Raw genomic sequence first — 12,667 nt, forward strand, 5'->3', positions numbered from 1 at the left:
TGTGTTGCATCACACCACCTAGACATTTTAGATCACTCTAGATTGGAGTATCTGTACTGCTCTACCTGTAACCAATTACTTTTACTGATACGACAGATATTTTAAACACTGAGCAAAGTAGTTTCAATCTCACCAGCTCTTGCTCACTTTCTGGTCTGAATGTGTTCCTGTCTTATCTCTCCATAAGTGTGTATGTGTAATGTGTTTATTCACAACGAGTAATGTATATTTGTTTGGTGCTGCAGGGAGACAAACATGCGTCTCTGCAGTGGGGGTGAATGTTTAACCCCTGCACCACCTGCTCGTTATGCTTCTAATGTAACTGAATATTAGACAGATCCAAAGCCACTCACCTTCTTATGTTATAAGTACACATTATTCTCTCAAAATCCTTTATTAGAATATTTTGTTTAAGAGATTTTTTTGTTCAACTGTGTCATCTCACAGCAGGGTGTGAAGCTGACGTTGAAACTCAAGTTTGTTTGCCATGGAAACATATAGCAAAGCCACATGCAGCAGCTAAGCTTGTACTTGTAAACTGTGGTTGGCCATCTCTTTCACCTCTGGCCAACCTCCATGAGTGTTTCCTCAGAATAGGTCCGTGTACATGTATCAACAGGATGTGGGGTGAAGTACAAGAGGATGGGAAGGTTAGTTTGCTTTAGTTTTATCTTTATTTAATACTACACGTGGACATGAGATTCTGCTCGGACACAATAGTATTTGAGACTTATAAAGGGTTTCACCCAGCATGAATAAACACAAAAGCACAAGCATGAAGAAACACTGAGCTGATATTAAGCATTGCAAGTACAGCCTGTATGTTTAATACACTGAAGAAAGCAGCCAATCGGATTGATAAATTGCTCCCTCCCTTCTGATTGCTCCCTCCCCTTTGATAAAGTCTCATTAACAATAATCGTCTTGCAGCACATTCCAATTTAACCACTGTGTGCTGTGGATCAACCAAACAATGCTTATTGAATTGTGCATAGCGCTTGTACTCTCAAATAAGTAAGTCGGTAAATGTAGAACTTATATGTTGCTATATTATATATATTAGAAATTTTCTTTCCTTGTACAGTTAAACAGGTGGTGATGTACAGTTTATAAAATCTTTCACTACTCTATTTAATTTGTTTTTCAGGATCAGACAGTCAAAGCTTTGTGACAAAAACTGTTGGTGCTGGAGACGATGTGACTCTAACATGTACACGCAACTCTGCACTGTCAGGAGTGTTAATGTGGATGAAGCTTGTGACTGGAAATCTGCCTGAAGTTTTAGCAATCACTACCACATTGGATTTTGGCTTACCAAGGGTACCTGGCCCTGACATTACAGCAGCCAGAGGTGATCAATGGAGTCAGCAGGTAAGGAAAGTAAGATTAAGTTTATTTATCATGTTGCATGCAATTCACGCACAAATTACATGCAATTGAAATTTATCTTGCACCCCCTCTTACATATCACACACACAAACACATGCATTACGCATTACAGAGGGGGTGCAGGGCAGCCATTTTTCGGCGCCCATGGAGCAGTTGGGGGTTCAGTGCCTTGCTCATGTGCACCTCAGCAGTGCTCTGGAGGCAAACTGGCAACTCACCAGCTACCAGTCTGCTTGCTTGGTCCACACAGGGGACTCGAACCGACGACCCTCCGGTTCCCAGCTGTCGACCCAGCAGACTGAGCTACTGCCGCCCCCGTGAATAGATTGATACAAATTGAAGCAATGACTTCTGCTATTTCTACTTAGACATGTATCTGCTGTATTTCCATAGAAAGACATGAGAGATTATTCTGCAGTCGTCTTTGCTGTGAAGAAAACTGCAAGCAGAGATGTAAAAGCAGCAGAGCGAAATCAGATCTATGCTGCAGTCAGAGCTCTTGAACTGGATTAGCAGGTCAAACAGTGGATTACTCGGCAGCAATTACTCTACTATGTATATGCTTGTGTACTCAATTCTACAATCAGTTATCATATGTGTAACATTCACCTCGCTACAACTAGCAGAATGAAAAAAACGAAGAAAAGGTAGTGCTGGCCTTCAGGTGACGGTGACGTCACAAACCGATGACATTACCAGGAAAAGGTGCCCCAAAACAAGCATTTACCAGATAGTCTTCAATCCAACAGGCTTTTAACTGCAAATATTCTGCTACAAACCTTATTCTCTCTCTCTCTTCTATCACTGTCTGAATTTCCAATCGAAGCATTTTATTGCCAACTCATAATGTTAATGTTCAAATATTTTGTAGGACATTTGTGACCATATATCAATGTATAAAGTTTGATTGACTGACAGCTGTTAATGACTTCTACCGGTGTTTAATAACACGGGGCCCGGTGCCGGGGATATATAAAACCAGCATATATACATCGTCATATCAACCAGCATATACTGTATATATCGGTGTATATATACCTGTACCGGTATTTGATAACACGGGGGTGTGTGTGTGTGTGTGTGTGTGTGTGTGTGTGTGTGTGTGTGTGTGTGTGTGTGTGTGTGTGTGTGTGTGTGTGTGTGTGTGTGTGTGTGTGTGTGTGTGTGTGTGTGTGTGTGTGTGTGTGTGTGTGTGTGTGTGTGTGTGTGTGTGTGTGTGTGTGTGTGTGTGTGTGTGTGTGTGTGTGTGTGTGTGTGTGTGTGTGTGTGTGTGTGTGTGTGTGTGTGTGTGTGTGTGTGTGTGTGTGTGTGTGTGTGTGTGTGTGTGTGTGTGTGTGTGGGTGGGTGGGTGGGTGGGTGGGTGGGTGGGTGGGTGGGTGGGTGGGTGGAACTTTCCGGCTTCAGCTCTTGGGGATGACCCACGTTTCAGCTTTTCTTTGTCAATGCGTTCGCTCTCACTCAAGTTGATCTGCCATGGAAACAAATAGCAAAGCCACATGCAGCAGCTACGCTTGTACATGTATGCTGTGGTTGGCCATCTCTTTCACCTCTGGCCGACCACCAAGTGTGTTTCCTCAGAATAGATCTGTGTATAGGCATCAACAGGATGTGGGGTAAAGTACAACAGGGTGGGGAGGCTTCAGCAGGATTCATGTAGTTTACCTGCTTGCTTTAGTTTTTATCTTAGTTGAATATGACCTGTCCACATGAGACTGTGCTCCATCTCAATCATATGAATGTGATTCCACAGCTAAGCATTGTCCCCTGTCACTAATGTAACCAGGTGCAAGAGCAGAGACAATATTGTGTGAACCATCACACAATCAGACACGACAGTATGTGAGACTTACATAGTGTCTTGCCCACAGTGAGTATTAGACTATAAACAGGCTAGTTCGTATTTGAAATTTATAATGATAGAATCCATGTTTCCACATCTTTTTGCCAGACCTTTTCACCATTAACTCATGTAAATATAGAGCCTTAAAAAGACCTTAATGAGTGACAACCATATCTTTATAATAGATCAAGGTTTGCTCACACAAGTAATGTTAGTGTGTGGGAGAGTTTGTCTCCTGCCCCTAATAATCAATTTTTATTGTTTATGAATACTACTGTTGTCTAATCTGTTTTACCTTGTCTAAAGGGTTGAAAAAAAGCTCACACCACTTCCTGACATTAACTCCACTGCCACTTCCTGGCACTTCAACAGTGCCTCTGTTTAGTTGCTGGCCTGTCACAAGCTGTGATGAGGTCACTCTTCAGTTTGTTGACCATCCGCCAATTTGGACTTCAGCTTCACGTCCAGACTAGAGTCCTTGGACATGAAGGTAATTAGAAGTGAAGTGCAACCATAGAAAATAGATTAATATTGAATTCTTATATGAATGTATGGATGTTCGCTTCTCTCCAGGAACCAAGAGAACAGAACTGAGTGTCCAGATAAACGCAGAGTGTCCTGGTTTAGATCGGAAACGAGGTCCCACCCGAGGTCCCACCCGGACCTCGTTTACACTCACTGGAACAGTAGTGCTGACTGTAGAGCGAGTCCTCCTTCTCAAAGGAGCTGTGTCTACACTCTGCCTAAACATACACGGAGCTCCTCTGATGCTGGGACTTACTACTGTGCTGTGGCCACATGTGGAGAGATCCTGTTTGGTGATGGGACCAGAGTGGAAACAAGTATGTGATGTTGCATTTCCCTCATTAATGCATATTAGCATTATTCCATTAAGCTGAATTTTTGTGTGTGTGTTGATGCGGATAATTCCATGCAGCATATACTTGGCAATATGAATCTAATTTGTCAATTAGTTTATGTTAATATTTTTTATATAAACCAAGCTTGATCCAAGGACTAGTTGCAATTCACATGTTTGTGTCAATGGCGTTATTCCAATCCAACGTTTTTGTTATTGCATGTATGTATCGGTTATGTCATATTTTCCATTCAGCATTCTTGTTCACGAGGCTTTCATGTCAATCACATTTGTTCATCTCGTCTCAGAACGTTTTGTTAAAGTGTGTACTCTGATGTGAAAACACACCCCACGACACCACACCGGCCCTTTGTGTAGACTGAGCTGAGTCTCACCACAGAGCCCCCAAGGCTCAGCTTCTTGTTTCCTCTTCTGATTACGCCTTCAGTTTTTTTTTAGCTACATTTGTATCACTGTTAAGTTATAAGACAAATGAGCAAAGCAGAGCAAACAGGACAAAAGAACTAATGTGCAGAATCAGGAAATACGGTCACTGTTTGAAGTTCATGTATTATTGGCTTTTTATGGATTTGTTTCTAATACTAAAATGAAATAAAGGTTCAATACAAAGTGGTGGATCAGAGTCAATCGAACTTTATTGATATATGGTCACAAATGTCCCACAAAATATTTGAACATAAACATTATGAGTTAACAATGAGATGCTTTGATTTTTAATTCAGACAGTGATAGAAGAGAGTGCAGTATTTGCTGCTGAGTAATCCACTGTTTGACCTGCTAATCCAGTCCAAAAGCTCTGACTGCAGCGGAGATCTGATCTCGCTCTGCTGCTTTTACATCTCTGCTTGCAGTTTTCTTCACGGCAAAGACGACTGCAGAGTAATCCCTCATGTCTCTCTATGGAAATACAGCAGATACATGCCATGCAGTAGAAGTAGTAGAAGTCATAGCAACAACTTTATTGATCTATTCCCTACCTGCTGACTCCATTGATCACCTCTGGCTGCTGCAGTATTTGTTTGCAGTTTTGGGTTATGAAATAAGAATGGGAAAAAAACAGTTGTGAATAATGATTCAATAGTTATGTTGACTGTTACAGTGAATCCACTGGCATAAAAGCAACAGTGAGTAGAGAAATACCTTTGCAGCGGTCACATGCTTTTGTCTTGATGGCGTGAATGAGGGCAGCTATGACAATCACACTTATGCCCGCATAAGCAGAGAAAACAAACAGAATCCCATTGTGCTTTGCTGAAACAAGAGGAACAGACAGTGGAAATTAATAATTGTTTACTTTGTGCAGAATGTCGTCCTTATTAAGAATGGAGTTACCTTCTGCTTCCACTCTGGTCCCATCACCAAACAGGATCTCTCCACATGTGGCCACAGCACAGTAGTAAGTCCCAGCATCAGAGGAGCTCCGTATATGTTTAGGCAGAGTGTAGACACCGCTCCTTTGAGAAGAAGGACTCTCCACACAGTCAGCACTACTGTTCCAGTGAGTGTAAACAAGGCCCAGGTGGGATTTTCCAGATCTGAACCAGGACACTCTGCGTTTATCTGGACACTCAGTTCTGTTCTCTTGGTTCCCGAAGAGAAGCGAACACTGGAGAGACACTGGGTCGCCCAGCTGGACAGACTTGGTCTCTGGGTCTTGTTTCACGTAGACAGACTTTTGCAGATCGTAATCTGAGTGTCCAGTGAAAAAAGCAAAAGCATTTTATTGTGAAATTCAATATCAATATCTTAGCATGGTGGTAGAAGTTAGTGATTATTGATGGAACCACAAATTGATAATATACTTTACCATTCACAGTCAGAAATGTCCCATTAACAAAACTCTGCTCATATGCAGTTCCAGTTTGGCAGAGGTATGCTGCTTCATCTTCTTTGCGCACATTTGTGATGACAAGAAAATACTGAGAAACCTCCTTTGTGATTGTAAAACGAGAGTTTTCAAATTCTCCAAGGAGATTTATTTTGTCATAGCTCACTTTTGCAACAGTTTGGAGCAAATAACCCACAGACTGCTTATACCAGTAAAAGAATCTATCTCTCCCCTTAGAGACTGGACACTGCAGAGTAATGCTGTCACCAAGTTCAGCCACACTCAAAGGGATTGGACGAGGAACCTCTAAAGTGTGAGTTAAGCCTGAAGAGAAGAGACATTGAAAGTAAAATAAATGTACAGGAAAGGTTTTTAAAAAAAGAGATATTTGTCATCAACCATCAAATACTGTATAATTTGTCTAATATAAAAAAGTTTTCACATAGAGCTTAGTACAAACAGGTGTTTCTTCTTCTGCAATAAAAGAGTTGTACTTACATATTGTCATTAAAAGAAGAAAAGCAAACGGTCTTTCAATCATCGCGGCACAGCAACACCACCACAACTGATGCCTTTCCACTGAAGGAGAAGCTTTAGACACAAGGTGATTAAGGTTTACAAAGTGATTGGCTGGACGATAGAAACCACACTTCCTCTTACATTTACATAGAAATATAGAATATGTATTCTATATATGTATAGAATACATCCCAGATCTCATTTATGCCAATCTAAACTGTACAGTTTTGTTCTTTGAATTATAACACAATATGGTATTTCCATGTAATACAACTCTGAGCAAGAATTTCTTCGCTTCTCATCAGCAAAGTCAACATAACCATGTTTCATTTACAGTGTCAAGGAGTAGAATCCCTAGCACAAAGAGTAAAGACATGATGATAAAAAACTCAAATCTATATAATTAGGGGTTCAAGCACAAAGTTCAAGAACCCTGTTGTTTTTGCTCAGATTTCTATTATTATTGTTTTTCTCCAGCCAAAATTGTCCTTAAACTCATTCTGTGGCCAAAACAACATGTAGATGTTACATTTGGAGAGAAGGGAGTTTTTTCATTTATTTAATGCATTACTGTTTTGTTGTTGGGCCCCGAAATTTCAATTTTGTTATCATTTTACTTTCTGAATACTGTATATTTGTTCTTGTTCACTACATTGTTTAAACTGAAAGCATTCTGTTGGATGTCCATTCCTGCTCTCCTAGCCTTAACTTAATTATCTTGTCCTGATTTCCATACAAAATACTGTAGTCCTAAATTCCAGTACACGGCTGCAGGAGCTTGGACAGACATTGGGCCCTGACATGTTAAACACTGAGCACACTAGCTTCAGTCTCATTAGAACTTAGCTGCTCATCATTGTGAGTTATTTCTACCCACCCCAGCACTCCACCCACTTCTCCCATGATAGAACTGTGTGTGTTGGGGGTGGGTGGGTGTGTGTGTGTGGGTGGGTGGGTGGGTGGTTTCACAATAAGTAATGTACATTTCTGTGGTGCTGCAGGGAAGCAAACCTGGGTTCTGCACCACCTGCTCTTTATGCTCCTAATGACTGAGTATTGGACAGATCCAAAGCCACTCACCTTCTTATGTTATATGTACATTCATTCACGCAAACGATATAATGGAAATATTTTTTTTTTAGGTTGTCTGAGTGTCAGTTCTGGTGTCGTTTCACAGCACTGTACAAAGTTGAAGTTGATTTGGAAACAAATAGCAAAGCCACATGCAGCAGCTACGCTTGTGTGGTTGGCCATCTCTTTCACCTCTGGCCGACCACCGAGTGTGTTTACTCAGAATAGATCTGTGTATAGGCATCAACAGGATGTGTGGTGAAATACAACAGGGTGGGGAGGCTTCAGCAGGAGTTGCTGCTTGCTTTAGTTTCAGCTTTGTTGAATATGACATGTGGACATGAAAGAGCTAAGCATTGTCAAGTCCAGTTGCTAAAGATTAACTTTTCCTTGGATACCATGACCTGAATGACTGAGAACCCTCACAGACATCAACACTTACATTTGGATAAACATCTTTTAAATGAGTACGTCTGGCACCAAATCTATGTAATTAACATTTGTGAAATAGTGAAACACTGCAAAAGAATGTTTATTTTCTTCAACAAATCTATTGAGAATGAAAATTCCATTAAGGTCAAAAAGTCAGACCACTGCCTGACATTAAAACAAAAAATGTACTTTAGTAGAACATGACAGGAAGAAGAGCCCAGTTCAGTTCACACCTTTTTGACAGACAGCCGCAACGATGCTAAACATTCCATATAGTGTTTGTCAGGGTGCCTGTTGCTGTGTGTGTGTGTGTGTATTTTTGTGTATGTCTACATTTGTGCGTGTGTGTGTATTTTTGTGTACGTCTACATTTGTGTGTGTGTGTGTGTGTGTGTGTGTGTGTGTCTTAATGCCAGTGCTGTAATTGTTTATCAATGATACGAGGGAATAATCTATTAATGTTATCTAACCCTGTACAGATATTGAACAACTATAAAATCTTCAATCTTGTATAATCCTGTAACAGCATCATATTGCCAGTTTATGATGGGACCACATGGGATGGGTTCATGAAACTTTGTCTTCTGTGTCAAATAGTTTTACACCAGAAGAGGGCAGTCATATTCTAAAAAAAGAAGCTGATGTAACAAATTTACAGACATCAAAGATGGAAAAGATCAGAGATCAGTGAGAAATCATCTATGAAATACAACATTGCCAATATTTTACATTGGGGGAGCCATACATTCATAATTAATCTAATTTAACTCTCAGGTTTATGTGGTTGCACTTAATTTCTAATTGCCATCATGTTTAAGGACTCTAGTCTAGACATGCAGAGAATCCAACAGGTGAAGTCCAAATTAAGACAGCAATGAGACAAGAATCTTCAACAGCTTGGAGGAAATTTTCAGACCTTCAGCAGAAAAGGGTTATGTGAAAAAAACACATAGAAAACATTGCTTTAGTGTGTTTCATTCTCAAGTCAAGTGTCAATGATAGAAACTAAATCATGCAAACATCAATTCAACATTTAATCATTTGCTGCTTGTGTTGTTTCTTTAGTTTAGTTTGGAAACTTTGGTTGCGATTGTTTCCACTGTGGCAGTGCTGTGCAAAACACAAACATGCCAGCAGGCCAATCAGATTAGTTTTGAGATTGTTCCCTCCCATTTGATATTAACACATCGAACATGAATCATCTGTCAGTGCAATTTGAAGCGAATCAATCAGAGGATGCTGGTTATACTTTCTATCATTCTCATTCTCCGAACTGGGCGTAAGTATGGGAAAAGATTTTCTTTTTTACTATATTTTTACTATATTTTTTCAATTACTGTAATTTTCTGACAGTGATTAGGTTGAAGGTTGCTCCTTAATCACAGCGTGTCTTTCATTTGTTTTACAGAATGTAAAGATGCGCCAAGCTTTGACACAAAAACTGTTCGAGTTGGAGAACCTGTGACCTTAACTTGTATCCGGGATAAGTCTTGGTTTGGAGCACACTTATTTTGGATCAGACTTGCTTTTGGAAAATTTCCAGAAGTTTTAGGAGGAACACATTACTTTGATTATAATGTTTCTGATACAACACCTCACTTTACAGCAAAACAAGAGCCTGGAAGCTTTGTTCTGCATATTAATAAAACAAAGATGAGTGATTCTGGAGTTTACTGCTGTTGAAAAGCAGACAACATCAACATGACAGTCTTGAATGCAACATGTCTAAAAATCAAAGGTAAACACACAATTCAGAATTCAAACAGATCTTATAGAATTACTTTAGATTTTATACACAAAATGTCTCTTCTTTTGTTTGACCCAGGAGCAGATCCTGATATCAATGCTGGCATTCAGACGTTTCCATCTGACCAAGCCCATCCAGGAGACTCAGTGACTCTCCAGTGTTCGGTGCTCATTGATTCTGAGGACAAACTCTGTCCAGGAGAGGACAGTGTGTTCTGGTTCAGAGCCAGATCAGATGGATCTCATCCCAGTTTCATTCATGCTCATGGTAACAGTGGTGATGAGTGTGAGAGACGTGTTGAGAGAGGCTCTCCACAGAGTTGTGTCTACAGCTTCTCTAAGCACGTCAGCTCCTCTGATGCTAGGACTTATTACTGTGCTGTGGCCTCATGTGGGGAGATTTGGTTTGGAAATGGAACAAAACTGAACCCTGAAGGTAAATACATTGTTCTGTTAATTGGAAAAATGGAGATATATGTGCATACTGAGTCATATAAAATTCACTGAGGTTTATATAACTATCTAAATATCAAAAGGCAAACTTATATTATCATTAAACTTTACTCATTGTGAATTTTCATTGTAGGAAGCAGCACGCAGGCATTTGAGGTCAATATGATGGTGCCACTGTTATCTGCTGCTTTGGCCGTTAGTTTGATTGTGATCGTTCTCCTCATTTACAACATGAAGAAAAAAACACGTCACTGCTGCAAAGGTAAGAGAGTTCACACACACACACACACACACACACACACACACACACACACACACACACACACACACACACACACACACACACACACACACACACACACACACACACACACACACACACACACTCTAACAGTATTTTGTAGGAACTAAATTGGTTTAATGTCTTCAGTAAATCAAGCAATGAACCTTGAACACTTGTAGTGATTATTACTGACTGCTTGTTCATTTTATATTCCAGCTGCAACATTCGGTGCTGATCAGCAAAGTCAGCAGGTGAGAAATAAAATATATTTATTTCAAAGTAGTAATAGTTTATTTCAAAGGGACAATAATTGTTTGACATTAACTTGAGATTTTGGGGTTTGTCGTTTGATGTCCCGAGCTGGACATTAAAATCCTAATAAACGTTAAAATATTGTCAAATACTATGATTGTCAATGACTAAAATAGGCACACACTAAAATTAAAGAGAATCTCTCAAATACAAATTTTGTCATGTTATTACATGTTGATGGAAGATGGAAGGAACCATTTAACCCCTCAGACCCAGTTATTAAATATTTCTTTCACAAAACAATTATTGAGGTCACTTACATGCTTTCATTAAACTCCATTCTTGCGTGACTGAAATAGCAACAGTAGACTCTGAGTTGACAGTTGACCTGCTAACTTTGGGTGGGGTTTCTGTGTGTAAGTTCTTCACTCTGATAACACTTGTCTGTATTTCCTCAGAGAGATGAGGACCTGTTGGTTTATTCTGCACCAAACTTCACCAGGAGAAACTTTGGTGATGCAGGAGAAAGGCCTGTGAGAGCCGCTGAGGCAGAAAGCACCTACGCTAGAGTCAGAACTTAAGGTGGAGTCTCATTACTTAAGCACAGAAGATCAAATTTACTGTGACATTGTTCTGCAAAATGACCTAATTTAATAGTTTGGCCTTCGCTGATACCTTACCTTTGTAACTAACTAATAACTTGAGTGAAATCTTCAATAAAAGAGTTATGATAAAATGAAGCAGATGCGAAAAAAAGTTTCCTGTCTGTGTAAAGAAATGCTTTCCACATTTCTAAAGCTTAAATTGTGAATTTTGGGTGATCAAAAATGGATATGAATAGACGTGTTCATGGTGAAGATTACATTTCCAAATACAATTTAAAAAGCCCAGCATCAATAACACAGATGGTGTAGTTAGATAGTGGCACCTGAACTGACAGGGTGAGCCAGTACAGGAGAGCCAGGCCAAGTGTTTTACATGACTTTGCAGCTTAACATGACTTCTGCATGTAGTTACAGGGGGAGAGTTCAGACTGCATGGGAAACAAACAGCAATGAACGTAGGACATAATATTCATGTCCAAATCTAATGGATATGTATATTGATATGGATAAACAAGCTTTATTTACATGGCATTTCATAGCTAATTTCACAAAATCTCCTGTAGTCAGTCAATGGTGTCTAAACTTTCAGTCTCTCTATCTATCTATCTAAGTGTGAGCTTTCATGATACTTGCGTTTGTCTGGTTTCCTGTTTTATTTTGTTCTCCCCTCTGTTCTCATTTCTTTGCCCTTGATGATTGTTGCCCCCCCTCCCTTATTGGTTTCACCTGTGTCTCATTGGTTTCCCTTTGTTCATGTTCACCTCCTGTCACATGTCTTTGTCTAGCCATCAGTTGTCCAAGTGTGTTTAGACTCCATTTTGTGTTACCCTTTGCCAGTTTGTGTTGTTATCTTGTTCTGTTGTTCCAGTTATGGGCCCTGTTTCTTGTTTTCTCCTGGTGTGGATCCTGTTTTCTGCTGTCGTGTTCCTGGATTCCTCCTTTGTACCTTGAGCTACTTCATTAGTGCCTAGTAAGTGTTTATATGTCTGCTTTGTGTTTGTTGTGGATTACCCTTGCAAATGTGGCCTAAAACAATTTATACATGTAACAATTGGTAGATTGAAGTTCTGAAAATTTTATAGGTCATTTTTTTGTTTAAATATGGAGCTTAGTTTGGAATTTCATGTTGCAAAAGTGTATTCATGCATAAGTTGGTGCTTATATCCCAATTAGATGATTTCAGTTATCTGCTTTCACCACCAATGACTCTGAGGGTTAGGGTCTGGTGTTGATTCTGGTGTTTATTCTTCAGTCAGGATCTGATTTGGGTGAGTGATGTTAATGGATGATACTTGTGTTGAATGTTAAACTGCCATTGAAACTACACTGAGGTCCATGTCTGAGTTCAGATGCAACATGGGGCAGCCTG

General features: G+C 39.8%; 1 protein-coding gene and 1 pseudogene across 1 annotated transcript; one reads left to right on the plus strand and one right to left on the minus strand.

The window, feature by feature from the left end:
- Nucleotides 1-5,158: 5,158 nt before the first annotated feature.
- Nucleotides 5,159-6,506, minus strand: LOC142999369 (uncharacterized). Its single transcript, XM_076148868.1, has 4 exons — nucleotides 6,436-6,506; nucleotides 5,917-6,261; nucleotides 5,442-5,798; nucleotides 5,159-5,360 (listed from the first exon to the last, which is right to left on the minus strand). The coding sequence occupies exons 1-4, from the start codon at nucleotides 6,476-6,478 to the stop codon at nucleotides 5,203-5,205; spliced, it is 903 nt and encodes a 300-aa protein (XP_076004983.1). The 5' UTR covers nucleotides 6,479-6,506; the 3' UTR covers nucleotides 5,159-5,202.
- Nucleotides 6,507-9,184: 2,678 nt separating this feature from the next.
- On the plus strand, nucleotides 9,185-10,696 carry LOC142999641 (uncharacterized; annotated as a pseudogene).
- Nucleotides 10,697-12,667: the final 1,971 nt, after the last annotated feature.

The sequence above is a fragment of the Genypterus blacodes genome, unplaced genomic scaffold, assembly GCF_046128005.1.
Source record: "Genypterus blacodes isolate CSIRO-AG114 ecotype Tasmania unplaced genomic scaffold, CSIRO-AGI_Gbla_v1 ptg000044l_1, whole genome shotgun sequence".
NCBI lineage: Eukaryota > Metazoa > Chordata > Actinopteri > Ophidiiformes > Ophidiidae > Genypterus > Genypterus blacodes.

Coding starts and splice junctions, on each gene's coding strand:
- LOC142999369 (XM_076148868.1), bottom strand. CDS start 6,478: ATGATTGAAAGACCGTTTGCTTTTCTTCTTTTAATGACAATAT. Junction 5,799..5,916: donor GACATTTCTGACTGTGAATG/GTAAAGTATATT, acceptor CTGGACACTCAG/ATTACGATCTGCAAAAGTCT. Junction 5,361..5,441: donor GACCAGAGTGGAAGCAGAAG/GTAACTCCATTC, acceptor CTCTTGTTTCAG/CAAAGCACAATGGGATTCTG.